This window comes from Cornus florida, unplaced genomic scaffold, assembly GCF_030987335.1.
Source record: "Cornus florida cultivar Cherokee Brave unplaced genomic scaffold, ASM3098733v1 CherokeeBrave_3.0.0_Hap2_Chr01, whole genome shotgun sequence".
In the NCBI taxonomy this organism is placed as follows: domain Eukaryota; kingdom Viridiplantae; phylum Streptophyta; class Magnoliopsida; order Cornales; family Cornaceae; genus Cornus; species Cornus florida.
The window spans coordinates 3753028-3772830 of NW_026775571.1; the positions used below are offsets into that span (position 1 = coordinate 3753028).

Here is a 19803-nt window from a genome sequence, read left to right on the forward strand (position 1 = left end):
ATATTATAAAATTAAAATAATTCAACCAATATTGAATTATATAAATAATTCAATAATTTACTTATATAACGTCCTTCAATTTCACATAATATTGAACACATCAATATTTAGCATATTATCATATAATAATGTATGTAACATTATTTTATTATATCTCAATTATTAGTATAATCTCTACATGTTTATATCTTAAATAGAAACATATAATAAAATTTACGCAAGGAATAAATTGTCTTAAGATTGTTGGTAAATATATACTTCATATGACATTTAAGATATAACTAACCTTATACTAATATGCCATGAGATAATTAATAATATAAATAAAGAACCTGGGCCGAGGCTAGTATTGGATATTGTGTCCTTAGGACAATTTAAGCCCTGCATGGTGCTAATGGGTATGGCATTTGTCTCCCGGGATACAACAGTCTATATACACCAGTAGCAGCACTACAAATTCGTGGATACGGCAAACTTCTTCTGTGTAATACTCTCTCTGACTCAAAAATGCATCTATACTATATAAAAGCTGAATTGGGTGTAATTCGAACCAAATGGTTCGGACCAATCTTAATATGGCTCGATAAAATTGGATTAGAGTCTAAGTGGCTCAGACCACTTGACCTATGGTTTGAACCCACTTGGGTTTGGTTCAAGTGTAGAGAGGAAGAGAGAATGAATTGAATTGAACGAATTGCAAATGGCAACCTAATGGGGTATTTATAAAAATAGAAGTGTCTTTTCGGATTGGATATGTCTCTTCATCATTGGACACAACCATTTATATGGGTCTTTTCATTACTGAACACAATCATTTATATGTGTCTCTTCATCATTAAACACAACCATTTATATGTGTCTCTTCATCATTAGACACAACCACTTCAATTGGTTGCAATGGTTGTTCACCGCTAGACACATCCATTTCAGTAGGTTGCAATGATTCACATGGTGTCTATTCGCCACTAGACACATCCACTCTAATAGGTTATGTCTATTCGTTTTAAGTTGCATATTTTTATCCCATAATCAACAAGTAATCACACATGTTCAACCAAAGACATTTATTGATGACTAATCAAACAATTTTCATTCACAATTTCTAACATTAAGCCACTTAATGATGCCCCAATGATAGCCTTCTTCACCATCTCACTACTATAGCATACACTTTAGCATCAATGAGAGAATTATTTGGAAAATAGTTTGTTTTATTTATAAACATGAAACAGGAGGAGTGACTTGTCTTCAATCACAAAGTGCTAGCCATGTTTGACGAAAAGAGAAGTGCGAAATGCAACCATCTCTGAATCCAAAATCCCCATCTATTTTTGATCCCAACTCACCCAACATATTTTTGAGACTTGTTTGGAGCCTGACCACCATAACTTAAATCATTTTAGTTCTCAACTATTTGCAAGCACCCAAAGGAGGTTTAGAATAACTAGTAAAACTTGCAAAATGAGTTCATAATAACCTCCGTAGCCTGTTAACCTCTCTAATACAGACATTCAAAATCTCATTTACCTTGATTAATTTGTCAAACTTTAACCCCTGAAATAGACCCCTCAACCGCTACACTCACACTTGCATATTATAATCTTATAGATGTTTATTCTTTTAAAATTCATAAAGCTCCTTTCATGTTTAAAATTAAATCAATATTCGTCAAAGAAATTAAAATAAATGTACACATTTCCTTGCTTATATTTCTTTGAAAATAAAAATACAGTATACCATTTATATTTTATAAAAATTTATTATAAATTAAGTACTACAATTCTGAATGTTATGTATTTTTGTCATTTTGGCAAGAAATTCATATACCTACATTTACTTCCACGCCGACTTAAACCGTGGACTTGGAAGGGGTACCACTAAATTACAATCTTTGATGGTATATTATATAAACATCATATATAACAGCATAAAAACTGCAAATTTGAGTAAAAGTTACAGCAAATTTGAATTTTTTAACTCTCTCACTCGCACTTCAATTTCTCTCCCACTATTCTATATTTACTCACCAATGTATAAAGTCAGCCCGCCAGCCCCAGTTGGAGTGATATCCACTATTCCAAGTGAAGTGATCTACACCCACCCTCTCTATGTACCAGAGAGATTATCCTTCTCTCGAGGAGCACATGTGAAAAGAAAAAATATTTTTTATTCAGCTATCTCAATACATCATCTAAATTTCCCAGAATATTATCTTTTTAAAATTGTTATTTCCTTTCAAATTCAGATTAATTAGAATATAAGTATATGTGACAAATGAAACCTAGGATGAGCACTCTACCCTAGTCCCACCACACTCGTAAGCTTAGTTGTGAAGGTAGAAGCCACAAGAACGACCACCACCACACTTGTATGCTCAGTTGTGAATGTAGAACCACAACAATAATTGAGGTTTATACACTAGTATCACAAGACAAGTGCAAAGTCGTCTATATGCATCCATGACACTCACCTTCTAATGGGAAAATCAATTAGACTAATAATCTAGACTCTCACTGATCTGCTAAGCAACATCATGTAAAAATGTTCATCAATTGAACCTCACTTCTTGGCATCACAATATAAAGAGAGGCAGAAAAACAAACACTCTTAGACTTGGTGCAAAAAGAAATGCGTCTTCTCTATGAATTATCAAAACTGTTTGGTATTTCTTTCGTTCAGCAAAACATAATGGACATTGATATATTAGATCATTTGAAATTTCTGTCAAATGTCGACTAATCTAAAAACATAGCAAAAGGGAGGGAAGTGTGTTCCCATTACAGTACAGATACGACTGAGAAAGAATAAGAAGTGCTCTCCCCACAAAAGCACACCGAAAAGCACCCTTCTCCGCAGTAACAAGTGAACTTCCGAATAACTAAATCTCACTTCCTCGTACAAAAAAGATTTCCCTACTCCTCTCGTGTTTGCATGTTCTCTGTTTTGATGATGTGAAATATTAAGTGATGAAAGTAGACAACCATTACTTTTAGTCAAGGGACCAGTGTATGGATGCATTGCAGCTTCCAACTTGTTAAGGTTGAGATTTCTCCCGCATTTTTGCCTTAGCAAAAAATACTCCCGCCAACAGACCTACAAAAGACAGTTCAAGCCTCTGCTCTTGAGTTTTCTCAAAGAACCCAACATTTGGAAGTAGTTAGAAGGACAGAACTTACCGAAGAAAATGCTTGCAGAGTTCTCTAAACTGGTAGGGACTTTGAAAAGAAGGATGCCGGCAACAGAGAGAGGTATCTTATTTAGTGATCCCACAAGGCTGCAGATAGGAAAGCATGAACAAGAAACAAAAGAATTCAAATACGTTAAACCTATGAAAAATTAATTTAATACGCAAAATATAGTGACAACTTCCACCATCATCTACTAAAACACAGCCAAGCTCTAGTGCACCAAACTCATAGCTTACCCAGTACCCAGCCAGAGTCCCAATATAACATTCTACCCAATCCCCAATGAATTATAAATTTCAGCTTTTGCTATGAATTACTGCAATACTAAAATAAACCAAGGAAAAACCAAAAAAAAAAAAACAAATTCATGCCTGGGATTGGGCCATCTAAATGAAATTGGGACTGGCACAAGTTGCAACTGCTGAAAATAAACATAGAAACCACACACCATAGTTTGAACCATTTAGCATATATACTTACCTGTATGTAGTTGGCCCAGTTTGACGAAGAAACCACATAGATGTGAAGCTGATTGCCATGCCCAAAAATCCACTGAATGTCACCACGAACCAGAAGATAGGCATCCTCAAAAGTGGTCTGCCATTCATAATATAATGCATGAATCAATAAGATATATCGAAAATGAAGAGAAAATAAGAGGGATTAAGCACAAGAAATGGGTGACAATGTTTAGCAGCAGATACAGCTAATAGAACATTTAATGTAAGTAGAAAGAAATTCAAGAAAAACCATTGTGATGTCTTCAGCAAGAATTAAGACAAAAAGATTGCAATTTACATAGCAGGGAAAGCTTATAATGTGGGGAAAAGAATGCACTAGGATGAAAAATGGAGATTTAAGGAGAAGAAAATACCAACTCAGAGAAAGAGTAGTTGAAGTGCGGAGGAGGAAGACGAGGTGATGTGATATGCATAATCCAAAAGGTGGGGTATAATGTACGGCTTATTCAAATCTGAAAATGTTTTACAGTTGAAAAATCGGGGCCCGGGGGGGGGGGGGGGGGGGGGGGGGGGGGGGGGCGGTGGTTGTGGGTGTTAGAGTATGGGTATATATATATACATGAAAGTGGTGGAATTCTGATGCAAATCAGACTTTATTTTATCACTATTTTCTCCTCTCACTTCTTTTCCTCCTCATCTTTTTCTTCTCCTTTCTCCCAACCCTAGAAACACAGTTTCACAATCTCAACTTGGTATCAGAGTAGTGTATTGAGCCCAGAATTCATCCATATCAAGTTGCAGAACATCAGATGAGGTTGACATCAGCGATCCAACATTGATGGCATGCTGATGTTAGCAGATACCGTTCAAGAACTATACAGCTGAGATCACCTGAATTTTCTGGGATTTGTGGTGGTGTTTTTGATTCATTTTGAAGCTATTTGAGGTGCTTTTAATTTTCAAAACTTTCTATACTTTGGCCCGTTGGTTTCAATCTGATTTTTTAATTATTATTATTATTATTATTTTTGTTGTGGGGGGGGGGGGGGGGGAGGGGAAGTGGTGGTTAGTTTCTTTTGTTGGTTAAGATCAACCAGATTCATCTGAACCTTGCCAACCAGTTTTTGCACTCTATTTTTGAAGTTACTGATCCAATTTTGAACCTGTTCTTTGCTTTAGGTCCAAATTTTTATTTTTTTACCCATGGATAACAATAAACAACAAACCCTCGAGGATGACAATATGCCCAACTGGATTACTTCAAACAAATTGAATGGTGTTAATTACTTTGCTTGGGCCCATGTTGTGCAAGTTTTCCTGTGTGCTCGAAGAAAATTTAAGTATTTGACTGGAAATCACCCTGATAACACAAAGGTTGGGGAGTATGACGATCGAATGTGTGAGGATTCTATTGTTATGGGATGGTTTTAGCATAGCAACCCCATATTGCCACTATAGTTGAATTTTGTGATCCTTCTTTGAAGATTTGGGATTCTCTTGCAGATGCATTGTAACAACCATGCCGCTATCTTACCTTCCAAAAAAAAAAAACCATGCCGCTATCTTTAATGCTAGCAATCCTGTTTTCCACAAGCGCACCAAGCATATAAACGTTGACTCGCATTTTATTTGAGATTTGTTGTTGCGAAAACAGATTGTTACTCCCGATATTTGCTCAGAATATCAGTTGAAGGATACTCTTACAAAATTGGGATTCTTGTGGTTCATTTCAGCGATTGTGTTTCAAGCTAGGCATGTTTAATCTATAATTGCTAACCCCAAGGGGTTGGCACAAGTGGGTAAGAACTTGGCCCTGGTGCTTCAAGAAGCATCGGATCTAAGGTTCAAATCCTCTTGGGTGCAAACAATTCCTTGGGGGGTGCGCGAGTATCAACTAGGAAAAAAAATTTGTATTTGTTAATAGCATGAGCTTTGTATAGTATTGTTTAATGGCCAAGGGAATTTATGTAATCTTGCTATCTCATATATATGAGAGTGGCGTAGAATTCCTGATGTTGATCAGATTCTATTTTACAATTATTTTTTCTCATCTCTACTTCTTCTCCACCTCTTATCCTCCTTTCTCCAATCCTAACAAAATTCACAATCTCAACTGCACTCAAATAATGATATCAAAATATCTAGCAAAAGCTATATTCAACTGAACATAACATAAGCCAAGGTTGCATCTCGGTATTGGAAACTCTCCGGAGTTGGAGACCTTTTCTTATAAAAGTACGGTGTAGTTCTTATGAGTTGGGACAGTTGAAAACTTGATGGGTTGAAGTTGTGTGCTTTTATCTATTTATACAAATAGTTAAAAAAGGAAAACCTGCATTTGGTATGTCTTGAAATGTTCTAGAAGTTGTTTTTCATATCTATGCTAAAAGTTATATATATGTATACACGTATGTATATATAAAGGGCTAGGACAATGCACGAGGCCCCACCATTACGGGGTCTAGGGAGGGTCGAGGTACATAGCCTTACCTCCACATGCGGAGAGGCTGTTTCCTTGATTCTAACATGTGACCTTCAGGTCACAATATAGCAAGCTAACCATTGCATCAAGACCCACTCTCATATGTGTAACATATATGTATGTATATAATAAAAATGAGACAAATGGACTAGGTCCATTGAAGTCATTGGAATTGACATCCACATTGAAATCATTGAAAGAGCATACACCGATACATCACAAAATAAATTTGGAAAAGGAGAATGACAGCAAAGAATTTATTTTGCAGGATACTCTTAAGCATCAATTTAAATGAGTTACCATATAGAAGAAAAAGAAAGCCAGAAAACTCACGTTCTAGAGAGATAGTCCACCTCGTTAAACATAAAAATAAGAATAATTCCAAGGGGCAATGAGAGGGTGTTATTGAGTAAGACCATTGAGAACTCGTTCAAGTTTCCAGATTTCGTGACTTGCTTTGCTGTATCCATGACTCTACGTAGTGTTAACTGAAACAGAAAGTTTTGATGATAAAAAAGACATCAGCCACATTGAGGTGAAAACATTAAAGAGATTGAACAACAAGAAGGTAACGAATATCTGAGACAGCTGGTAAACAGATATACCCAACTAAGAGAAATCAGCATACAAGGATTCATTATAGTACCCCAAAAGCAAAGTGACTCCCATGGATCTGTTGAGTACCCCCTCTTTCATTGGAGGTGGATCCCAGTTGAAGGGAAAAAATAAAGCAAGTGAAATAAAAAGATGTCAATTATATTAGTGGATCCACTTAATTGCTTGAATTACTTGAATAGTGGGGCTGGTGAGTAGAGGTGGCAATATTTGACACGACACGCTAACACGACATGAACACGACACGAGATAAGCGAGTTAGGGTTTGGACTAATCGTGTTCGTGTCATAATCGCGTCGACACGGATTGACCCGCAAACTAAACATGTCGTGTTCGTGTCTGACCCTGTAAACACGATTATGACACGATTAACCCGATTAACTAAACGTGTCGTGTTCGTGTCAAAAATGACCCATTTAGCAAAACGTGTAGAATAAATATGTCGTATTCGTGTAAAAAATGACTTAAACGTGTCTTTTTGTGTCGTGTCAAGTCTTGATCCATTTATTAAACAGGTTATGCGTGTCGTGTCGTGTTACATGTATAATAATTGTGTCGTGTTCGTGTCAAGGGTCTTAGACACGATTAATAATCGTGTCGTGTTTGTGTCAACCCTAATCGTGTCCGTGTCGTAATCGTGTCGACACAAACACGACACGCCAATACGAATTGCCACCCCTACTGGTGAGAAGCATCAAATGCAAGATTTATATTGGGGAGGTAAGTGTAGAAAGACTGGCATGGCCACATTGCCCAGTAACTTCTAAGTCCATCCTCTGTGGTTACTCTCCTATGAGAAGCAAACAAAAATTTTGACTACCTGAAGGCCCGTTTTATACCCCATTTGGAATCAAATTTTTGGAAGGAAATCTAGCTACAAAGCTACAAGTACATGGTTTTGGATTGATTAAACTATCTAGTGGTTTGTTTGGGAAATACCATCCCATTTGCTTGTCTTTATGCTTGATTTATATTGCAATCACACACTGGTGTCAAAGTGGTATCCAGTTGAGCCCTCAATGACGGCTGGCTGAGCGCTGAAGAACTGAGGCCAGTATGCATATACACATAGGAACAAGGAGTCATATAAACTGGAAGCTAATTAAATTGTAATGCACAAACAATTGCACCTAAATATGTACTACAATAATATGGATAGATATATACACACCAACTTGAGTGAGAGTGTTGGAATATTCGAATATTCGGGTAATTAGTGCTTGGGGTATTTTTGTAATTGTTGCTTATTCAATAATATAAATAGATGGGGTGTAGAGATGAGAAATTACTCTCTTTCTATGACTTCTCTCTTCTTCTCTTTCTATCTCAAACCCTAATCTTTCCAAGCCTAGTAACATTTTCAACTATGCTACACTATGAACTTCAAGTATCAAAGTGCCACATAAGGAGGCTCTTCCGAAGGCAGTTTTGAGTTGCTCGTATTGTAGCTTCTTTTGAGTACTATAATATTCAAATAGTAGTTATTTTCAAATAATTGCTCCTGTGGAGAGAGCACTTTCAGATTGGCATCGTCTACGGCTGTGTCTACCACAAGAAAAGAAACACCAAATCTACAAATGTCTTCCCAGTTTAATAGCTTCAAGCAAAACTTAAAGTGTGTTGAGACCTAAGGTTCAAACCAATTACAATTAATTCATTGCCATCTTGTAAATCGAAATATAGTCTCTGATTTCCTTAATTCACTTACAGCTGGTAAGCAACAAATTTGATACGGTTGAGTCAAATTTAAATGTTGTAAAGAAAACAAGGGACAATTTTTGGAACATGAAAATCTCCACCACTCAATGCAAGGTATACATTGAAAATAATATACATATTGCATGACAATTTAAGGAAAGCAAAATTGGAAGAAGAAGAAAAAAAAAAAAAAAGCATTTATCGCTGTGCTCAATGATAGAATAGGCAACTATTATAAGCCAAGCCATAAAAGACTGACAAAGAAGAAATGGAATCCTATAGCTTCGTGTATAAATGAAATCGAAATAACCAACCAAAATACTCACAGAGTATGACGCTGTTAAGAAACAATTAAAAATCTGCCACATATAACCAATAGCATGGAAAGATAGATCTGTGATTCCTCCGGAGATCGCTGAAATAATCTGCATAATAGAAACATAATGCTTCATCAACCTTCCCCAATCAATTATCAGTCAAAGAAAAGAGGTAAACTTTATGTGTGCATGTGTGATAGATTAAAATATAAAGCTTCAAAGAGTACGTGGTAACAAAGGATTTGGATTTCTTATTAAGTAAAAAATGAATGGAAGTTGTTAGTGAAATTTTACAAACACTCTTCGGAGAAGTATGTATGTTGTCAGGGGCTTATTTGTTATTACTTATATAATATTGGGGCTTATGTGTAATTTCTGAAACTTGTTAGTATAAATAGAATGTGGTGAAAGGATGAAAGTATTCTTTTCATTCTTTCTCTCTTTCCTCATCTCTCTCTCTCTTTTTCTCTCATCCTCTTTCTTCTCTTTTTCTTCTTCTTCTTATACTTTATTCTTGATTTGATTCTCTCTTAAAGTCAACATGGTATCAAAGCATGGTTCATTGGTTTGTAAAGCTCTAGGTGTGTAGTTAGACCCCAAGGGCAAGTTTGTGTAAACCCTAGTGGGTGTGAAGGGTTTTGAAGAGATTCCAAGATGGAATTTGTTTACAAGGAAGTAGTGTTAATCACACCCACACGTACCGTGGACTTTTTGGATCTGTTTTTGATCTGTTGCAGTCTCGATTGGTGTTTTTTACGTGTTCGCGTGGTTCTGCAATAGCGGCTTTTTCTTCACTGCTCACGATTCTGGTATGGTCAACTTTGTTGCTTTCTAGGGTTTGTGTGGTGACTGCGTGGTCTCTATTTTATGCATCTTTATAGTTGAAGTTTGCGTATTAGAGAGGTGGTTCTCTACGTATTTTGTTGTTGCTTTTGTTTATGAGGATTGTATACCCAGAAACTGTTTGATAAAAATGTCTGGCTCAGAGGTGACTTTAAAAAAAGTTGGGTCTTCTCCTAGTCTAACTCCAGTATTGGGAGGTAGTAGTGATCACCATCCAAGGCCTTTCTATTACGACTGTTAGGCAGGATGAGACGAACTATATAGAGTGGGTTCAATCTGCTCGTAAGCATATCACTGGTCGTAGGATGATTGACCATATCAAAGGGACTGTCACGTATCCCTTTAAGAGTGATCATGAATTCAAAGAGTGGAGTGCAAATAATGCACTAGGTATAACGTGGTTGTTGTAGTTAATGCAGCCACAGATCAGCAAAGGGTTTCTGTTTGTGAAAACAGCTAAAGAGTTACGGACGATTATGGAAGAGATGTATTCCTCGGTTGGTAATTTTGCAAAACTGTATGAACTCCAACAACAGATTTCAAGATTCAAGTAGGAAGACCAAACTCTTGCCACATACTACCACACTCTACGTGGTAAATGGGAAGAGTTAGATCACTACTAAGACTACATACTTGTGTGTGCAGCTGATGTTAAAGCATTCATGCTATGGTAGAAAGGAATCGAATCTATGAGTTCTTAGGTGGTTTGCATCCAAGATACGAGTATGCTAGGGTACAAGTGTTAGGCAGGTATCCAATCCTTACTTTTGTTAGAGATGTGATTTCGTATATCCAAGATTAGGAGAGTATAATGAAGGCTATGTCTGCACCTGTATACACTAAGCCTAAGCCAGAAGTACCATTATCTGAGAGGTCTGCTCTTGCCACACAACAATGGAACAAACCTAATCCTCTAAAAGGAGGGAAGCAGGATGACAAGAGCAAGTTAAGGCATGATCACTGTGGGCGTACGCGCCACACTAGGGAAACATGCTGGAATCTACACAGTCGCCCTACTCTAGCTCCTACTCATGCAAATGCTAGGTCAAGGTCTGGTCCATTTAGAGGGTTATCTACGGCACATACTGCAAAGCGCGAGACTACTTCTACTGGTCAAGCTTCCCCAAGGCCACCGAGTTCTTTATCCGGGGCTGAACTTAATGCTTTCTGACATCTACTAGCACAACATGCCTCCATTTCCACCTCTATTTTCACTCGGACAGGTTTTTCTCATTCGGCACATCAGGTTTCCACATTATCTAGTGGGCTACCCTAGATTATTGACCCAGGAGCCACTGATCACATAACTGGTATGGCATTTGATTTTTCTTCAGAGTTTATGTTCTATTAAGAATAAGGTTAGAGTGGCTGATGGCACCTTCACCTCCATTGCGGGGAAGGGCATTGTTTCTGCCTCTTTGTTCTTCATGTCCCAAAGTTTACCAATAACCTCCTTTCTGTCAGTCACATTACAAAAGGCTTGAATTGTAATGTAACCTTTTTCCATCTCACTGTGTGTTCAGGACTTGGACAGGAGGAAGACGATTGGAAGTGGATGTGAGAAAAATGGTATGTTGTCTTTGTCGTTCTCTGTATGGCCTCAAGCAGTCTCCTCGAGCTTGGTCTGATCGCTTTGGCACTGCCATGCTCAAGTTTGGTTTCCATCAAAGTGCAGCTGATCATACCTTGTTTTTACGTCATTCAGGCGGTAAAACAGTTGCTATCATTGTGTACGTCGATGATATTGTTCTTACCGGCGATGATACTACCGGAATTGCTAAGGTTAAAAGCTATTATGGCCGTCAGTTTGAGATTATGGATCTTGGTCCCCTACGGTACTTCTTGGGCATTGAGGTGGCTCGCTCCAAGGCTGGCATTTTCATCTCTCAACGCAAATATGTTCTTGACTTGCTTTCTGCTTCTGGTCAGCTTGGCGCTCGTCCTGCTGATACTCCGATTGAGCAAAATCATCTGTTGGCTGATTCTGAGGGGGAGTTGTTGTCAGATGTTGGTCAGTATCAACGACTTGTGGGGACGCTCATCTATTTATCCATGACTCGACCTGACATTGCTTATACCGTGAGTGTTGTGAGTCAATTCATGCACTCTCCTCGTACTCCTCACCTTGATGCAACTATTCAGATCCTTTGCTACTTAAAAAGGTGTTCGGGCCGTGGTATTTTGTTTGCCAATCATGGTCACTTACGTGTTGAGACTTGGACAGATGCTGATTATGCAGGATCAATTTCAGATAGGAGGTCAACTTCGGGTTATTGAACCACAATTGGTGGTAACTTGGTTACTTGGCGTAGTAAGAAGCGGGATGTTGTCTCTCGATCTAGTGCAGAGGCAGAGTATAGGGCTATGGCTCTTGGGGTATGTGAGTTGCTATGGTTGAAAACCTTGATGACAGACTTGTGCCTTCCAATGTCGCTTCCATTCTCACTCTACTGCAACAACAAGTCTGCCATTAACATAGCAGCAAATCCCGTTCAGCATGACAGGACTAAGCATATAAAGGTTGACCGCCACTTCATTCGAGAGAAGATCATCTCTGGTCAAATTTGCACTCCATTTGTCACAAGGTTTCAACAGCTTGCAGACATTCTTACAAATAGCGTCAGCAAGATTGTGTTTGAGAATGCATTGTCCAAGTTGAGCGTTTCAGATATCCACGCACCAACTTGAGCGGGAGTGTTAGCATATATGATATTCACGATTTATGGAATGACTAACCATAATAGCACAGATTTGATTATGCATATGTTAACATATATGATAGCCACGATTTATGGAACGACTTACCATATTAGCAGATATTTGATTATGCTATAGAATATGCTTTAGAATATGTTGTGATTTGATTTTGATTTAGTTTCCTTTCTTGTAATATGAGCATGTGCTCTTTTTATCTATAAATACTAGAGCTGTGAATGAGTGATTCATCTCATTCAAGCTTTTACACAATTCTCTCCTTTTTCTTCTTTTTATTTCTATTGTTACCATAGCAAATCATAATAATATGTACATTCTATGCAAATTGTTGGTGAAATTAACAGTAATTTGCATTCCATTTGGATTATTGTAACACCAGAGAATGTAAATATGTTATTTGTATATTCTTAATAAGTAATCCTCCTAGATAAGCTGAGCTTTAGTCCCCTAAATCCTATTCAACTTTAACCCCTACCCCCCACCCCCTCCTCAAAATCGACAAGAACACATCTTGAAAAACAAATTTTGCTTGAATGAATACTTTCTTCTTGTCAGAACTTCAAGGTGGACCTCTCTCACTATGTCACATTTCATGAGACCATAATATAACATCCAGATTATATTTTTAACCCAAAAAATAATATAGAAGACTGCTTTTATAAAATAACAAACAATATACAAAGACAAGGTATCAAATTTAATCAAATACGCAGCAGATGAGAAGACCGGTTAAGTGACCATGCCTGTTTAAAACTGCTAAAAGGGTTCAAAATAGACAGAAAGTATCTTCCAAAATTTGTATGTTTAGCCATTCAACATACCATTAAGAAAAGGGAAGCCCAGACTCTGTTGTCGTGGTACTTATGAAATAAATACATTTCACCAACAGCAGTAATCACATTTGTAACATTCTTCAAGACTGTGACCATAGCAACATTAATGTACTTCAGACTGCAGCCAAAAAAAAAAATGGATCATAGTTAAGTAACATTCTAAAATGGGAGTGCTGTAAGCTGTTCTGAGAAATTAAGGGACATTAAGGGCACGGACAAGCATAAAACTTGGACACATAATGCAGCACACAAGTTGTTCAACACCCTCCATTAGATGTGACTGAACAAGACAACAAGAGATCAACTGGGAAAAGCTAAACTCAGATAACTCAGTAAATGTTCACACCGGTATTAGAAAACTTCAACTATCAAACGGAACAGAAATAATTAAGATTCTCCAAGATTATCCCAACCATAGTGATATTCTGCATTCACCTACATATCACCAACGGGATGCATAGTCCTAATACTCTGGCTTTCACATCTGCACAAGATAACAAAAGGCTAAAACACCAAATCCCCCAGTGAGAGATTTGGTCCTGAGCAGCTCTATTGGTCTCAATATAAAAGGGGTTATGCATTATGCTCCCCATTAATGAAGGGTATATGGAGGAGCAAATTAGATACAGACCTAACCTTTGGCATTATTTGCACAAAGTGACTACTCTTACGATTAAAATCCACATTCTCATGCTTGACAGCTTTTACCACTACACTAGGCAATGGCAAGTGCAATTTTGAAGCATTTAAGCAGTCTATCAAATTTTCTTAACAAAAGTCAATTATAAACAACCCTTGCATCTAGGCTTCTTGGGGCAGTAAACCGTTGGACTTCAAATTCCAAGGTCTTATCTATCCAAAATCCATGATTGCATGACTGGTGCTAATGGTCTGAATTCAGCACAGAAATCATTGGTGGATGTACCCCAGTAAGCTAGTTAACCAGATGTCTAAAATAATAATAATAAGGTTATGTCAAATTTCACATAAATGAGCATTTTGGTTTTAACTTTCAATTAGACCACAAATCAGCTTTTCATCTAAAAATGTGTGAAATGTCATTTATGCCCTTACTTATCTAATATATTTTAATAGCAAATATCAAATTTTTTAAAAGACGAAAGTGCCCATAATGAAAAACCAACTGTATACTTCATCGACTTCACCAGCCCAATCTTCTTTCTAATCCTCATATACCTCTCTGCTCTGATCTGATTCACCTCATCTTTCATCTCCTATGTCCGTCCTCCTTAACAACCCCCAATTAAAACCCCACCACCAAAACCATAGTAACTTCTTTCTCTCTCTAAAATTGGTTTTTGCCAAAGTTAGGGTTAAAAGGTTGCGTTTGCAGCCGGAGATGGAGCAGCCGTGCCGCCATGGGCCGCCGGCTGCAATGGTCACCAGTGTTGGTTCCGATGTCCTCTAGATTTACAAGGCGAGCGGCGTCGATGGGAGGAGACGGCAGTGTAGAGGAGACCGGAGAGGACACCTATGTTGGCTCCGATGTCCTTGAAGACGGAGTCTATGCTCGATCTGAGACCTTCCATTGATGATGGCAAAGAGCAGCAGACGGGACGACGGCGAGGACCAGCAACTACTCCAAATATGACAACGACCAGCGACGATTCCAACGATGGGGCCAAAAATCAACAAATGGGATTAGACTTCTTCCCTCCTCTCGCTGGCCATCTCACCACCCTCAAAAACCCAGATAACACCACCTCCTTCTTCATACACTGCAATATTGCCGAAGTACAGTTCATTTATGCCGTGGCGCCAAGTATTACAGTGGCCAACATCGCACACCCACACCGTCATTTTTTTTTATAAGCAAGTTCATATATTTATGATTTCTGCAGATTGGGTCACTTGTACATAGACTTCCTGTAGCAGAATTAGGGATTAAATTGTGTGAGGATAGATTCGAAATTGAAAGCACAAAAAAATCTATATAATTGAGAGACAGAGAATTCAGAGGAGCGCATGGGATATAGGGTTCAGTGCAGAAAACCCCCCCTATAATATATGTTTTGTGCACAAATTGTCCCGCCTTTTTGAAAATGTGCATTTCAATCCATAAAATTCAAAAAAGGTGAAAATAAGTCCCTCTAACCACTTTTTGGCAAAAAATAAATATTAAAACCCAATTTCCTATTTTGCCCCTAACAGAATGTGCATAACCCCAACCCCCTAACCCATTTCCTTACGCCCCCTCTTTTTTATTTTTTGTGTCATTGTATCCAACAATTTATTTTTTTTATTAAAAAAAAAAAAAAAAAAAAAAAAAGCACATTTTATTTGTTTGTGTCAAAAATTGTATTCATTCATTAATTTTTTTGGAAAGTTTTTTTTTATGGAAAGGAAAGAAAAGTTACGGGTGTATTATATAGTTTTGGAGTGTTTGGTTTGAATTTTATTATATTGGATTTTGGGTCTATTTGGTTTAGCTTATTCCATTCTTAGGCAAAACGAGGTTTATTTTATTGAGTATATTACAATGACAACCCCTAAGGTTTGCCTTATTGACAACCAAATACAACTTGATCTACAAATACAACTTGCCCTATTTTTTAACTATGACACCCCTCACGTTTGCCAAAGTTAGCAAAGACATTATTAGCATATATGATACCACGATTTATGAAATGACTTACCATAATAGTAGAGATTTGACTATGCATATGTTAGCATATATGATAGCCACAATTTATGGAATGACTTACCATAATAGCAGAAATTTGACTATGCTTTAGAATATGTTGTGATTTGATTTAGATTTGATTTAGTTTTCTTTCTTATAATATGAGCATGTGCTCTTTTTATCTATATATACTAGAGTTGTGAATGAGTAATTCATCTCATTCAAGCCTTTAGAGCATCTCCAATGCTCTTTCATTTTGGGCTCTCAAACTCATAATTTGAGAGAGGGAAAAAAAAGGCTCTCCAATGGCCTTTCATTTGGCCTCTCAAAATTTGAAAATCTCAAATTTTCTCTCAAATGCAAGAGTTGCCAATTTTTTTTTGACCAAGTCTCTTTAATGGCCCTATGACGCCGTTTCTTCCTCTCATCTACAACGACCCTTTCCCTCTCATCTGCAACGTCTTCCTATCTCCCTCAATCACCTTTGTTGCTTTCTTTGTCTCTCAATATCGCTATCTCTGTCGTCTCTCTCTCCCTCTCATCTGCAACGACTAGTTGTGGCTTCCGCCATTGCCGGATTCTGAACTTCGGCGGTGGATTCAACGATCTGGGCCCACTGGAGGACTCCAGGGTGCTGCTCAGCCGTGGTTCTGGGTGGTCCGATCGTGGCTCCCTCCGCCGTTGCCGTGGTTCTGGGTTGTGGCATGAGCTCTGGTGAAGAGGGCGGCGGTGATGATGATCAAAAATCGACCGGAGATCGGATGAATATGATGAAATAGCAACGCCGATATGGGTTTTGATATAGGTAATAAGTTTTGAACTTTGGATTCTTGCAGACAGATAGATAAACTGAAATATATGGGTTTTGAACTCTGATTCTTCTAAATTTTGTAGTCTGTAGTTGCAGATAGAGAAAGAGGGGGGCAAGTTCTCAGAGTTAAGAATGAGATGGAGGCAATTGGGGAGGCTGAAATGATTTGCCCTAAAAAAATATATATTTTTAATAATAATATAATCATATATATATATATAATATATATAAATTTCCGAAAAAGAAAAAAATTTATATAAAAAAATTAATTCACAAATAGTGGTAAAAAAATTATAAATTTTTTTTTTTTTTTTTTTTTTTTGTCCTTTTTTGACCAGGTATTTTAGATTTTTGCTTCTTTTTAATTAAGTTTAATTTTAGTTTCCTTCTAATGTCTATAACTTAACTTGGAATGTGCCTAATATTAATATTACTGATGCAAATATGAATGGTGGGAATGGTAATTGAAAAAGAATGGTGGTTGTATCAAAAAATATCATTTTGTATGAAAAGCACCATTGGAGCAGAATTGCTAAAATGTAGCATTTTAACACTGTAGCACCTGTCAAAATATAGATTTGGCATCCGAATTTAGCTTTTAGCATTGGAGATGCTCTTACATAATTCTCTCATTTTTCTTCTTTTTATATTTCTACTTGGTATCAGAGCCAACACCTTTCCACACCTTTCAGCAGCCTTGCTACTTGTGCGACAGCCACCTTAGGTTGTTTGTGACATCGTGTAACGTTCCCTTCATATGTTTTTCTGTGTTGCTGTTTTGTGATCGAAAACAGATTTTTTTAAGTTTTACAATTTCTTTTTTACTCTTCTAGGGTTGGGTAAATTGGGATAGTTGGTCTCCAACACCTAAAAGGGCTTGGGTAAAAAAACAAATTAATCTACAAAGAGCTTCCGAATATTAAGGAGGAGGCTGTCTGGCTATATGTAAGCGCACAGCGCTCGTTAAAAAAGGTATGTATTTGGATTTTTCGAGAATGGTCTGAGGAGACAATGTTATTTATTTATTTATTTGATAAGTAATAATAAATTAAAAAGGCGTTCAATAAGGGAACGCGTCCCATAAACATTAGAGAAACCGGGGTCTAAGGCCCCAAAGAATCTAAAAAAGAAATTAAGTTATCAGAAGAGGAACAAAAACTCCTCTTCACATAACTAAAAAGAGAATGAATAATAAAAAGTTTCAATGTCGTTATAGACGACTCTTTCCCTTCAAACATTTTACTATTTCTTTCCTTCAAGATGCACCACCAAACACAATGTGTGACAGATCTCCAATAATCACGAACACTCCTACTCACACAACAACCTCTCCAGGCATGAATCAACTCCTTAGTAGAACGTGGCATTACCCAACACATGCCAAACAAGCCAAGAATAAGATTCCAACAATCATGCGCTACAGAGTAATGCATTAGGAGATGATTAACTGACTCCCCATCCTGCTTGCATAGGCAACACCAATTAGCAAAATAATTTTCCCTTTTCCTCAAATTATCGATTGTCAGAATCTTCCCTCAAACAGCGGTCCATACAAAGAATGCCACCCTAGTAGGAGCCTTAAAGCACCATATGGTCTTCCATGGGAAATCATAGGATACAAAATTAGACAAACATAAGAACAAAGATCTTACTTCAAAGCGACCGTGAGAAGAGGGAATCTATGTCAAATTGTCATAACCTCTGCTAATTCCTTCCTGCCGATACAATTGGTCCAATAAAATGCTCACCTCTTCCAACTTCCAGTCCTGAAATGAACGCCAAAAATGAACATTCCACGTAATCCCACTATTATCAAGCTGATAACAGTCAATTATGATGGCATGTATATCAACTGCAATACTGTATAATCTGGGAAATGTACGACATAAAGGTTGATCCCCACACCAAAGATCTTCCCAAAAGCGAATGCAACTTCCATCACGAACTCTGAATCTGATATGAGAGGAAAAGGCATCACATCCCTCCCGAATGGATTTCCAAGCCCCAACTCCTCCCGCAATAGAAACCGGACGTGTAGTCCATCTGCCGACATCTTCCCCATACCGACAAGAGATTAATCTACGCCAAGGGCGATGTCTTTCCTTCCCGTATCTCCACAACCATTTGCCCAAAAGAGCTTGATTAAAAGGAATCAATCATCTAATACCAAGACCACCCAACTTTATAGGCTTGCATACTTGCTTCCATCTAACAAGGTGATACTTGAAATCTTCTCCCCTTCCGCCCCAAAGGAAATTCCTTTGAATTTTTTCAATTCTATCAGTAACGGAGCATGGAATTTGGAACATAGAAAGAAAATATGTGGGAAGGCTTGATAAAGTGTTCTTGATAAGAATTACTTTGCCCCCCTTAGACAAATATTGTTTCTTCCATCCTGCCAACCTCTTTGCATATGTGGGAAGGCTTGATAAAGTGCTCAAGATTGGAAGAGGAGATAATGTTATTGTTTATGATTTGAGGGGACCCTTTGATTTATTAACAGAATTTGTGGTGTTTTTGGAGTTTTTTTATTGTCGTGTGACAGATTATGGCAGATTCAGGGTCCTCGACAGTTAATTCTCTTAGTTCAAGTTCTGTGGATGGTGGTGCTATTTTTCCCACCAACTCATCAAAAAATCCAGGACTTCAAATCACCACAATGAAGTTGGATGGTTCTAACTATTTGATTTGGGCACAATCTGCCAAGATGTTCATTGGTGGCAAAGGTAAGATTGGCTATATTACTGATTCTGAGAAAGAGCCAGTTGAGTCAGAGAAGGCATATCCATAGTGGTTTACAGATAACGCTATGGTTATGTCTTGGCTAGTTAATTCGATGCAACCAAACATAGCTGTTGGCTATATGTTTATGAAGACTGCTAAGCAGATTTGGGATTCAATTCAACGCACTTATTCTAAGAGGCAGAATAATACACGAATTTTCCAGTTGGGGCGAGATATCAACAGGATTTCTTAGGGTGACTTGACAACTTTAGGTTACATCGCCAAGCTTTGTGCTATTTGAAGGAGATGTCATATTATGATTCCTTCCACTGTTGGAAGGATCCAAATGATGCAGTTTTATATGCAGGGATTGTGGAGAAGAATCAAGTGTTTCAGTTTCTTGCCGGGTTGAACGACAAGTTTAAGTATGCTCGTGTTCATTAATTGAGCTTATCTTCATTCCCTACTCTTG

The 19803-nt window shown here is 37.6% G+C and overlaps 1 protein-coding gene across 9 annotated transcripts in view; it reads right to left on the reverse strand.

Annotated features, from left to right (window-relative positions):
* Positions 1 to 2613: 2613 nt before the first annotated feature.
* The window catches only part of LOC132281056 (GDP-mannose transporter GONST1-like), a 46832-nt gene continuing 29642 nt past the window's right edge, over positions 2614 to 19803 (reverse strand). For all 9 annotated transcript variants that reach the window (XM_059783207.1, XM_059783150.1, XM_059783255.1 and 6 more), the window contains 6 exons: positions 13141 to 13270; positions 8771 to 8869; positions 6465 to 6619; positions 3669 to 3785; positions 3177 to 3274; positions 2614 to 3093 (listed from right to left, as the gene is read on the reverse strand). In XM_059783207.1, the coding sequence (XP_059639190.1) occupies positions 3035 to 3093; positions 3177 to 3274; positions 3669 to 3785; positions 6465 to 6619; positions 8771 to 8869; positions 13141 to 13270 (658 nt within the window). In that variant the 3' untranslated portion in view covers positions 2614 to 3034. The remainder of the gene's footprint in view (positions 3094 to 3176; positions 3275 to 3668; positions 3786 to 6464; positions 6620 to 8770; positions 8870 to 13140; positions 13271 to 19803) is intronic.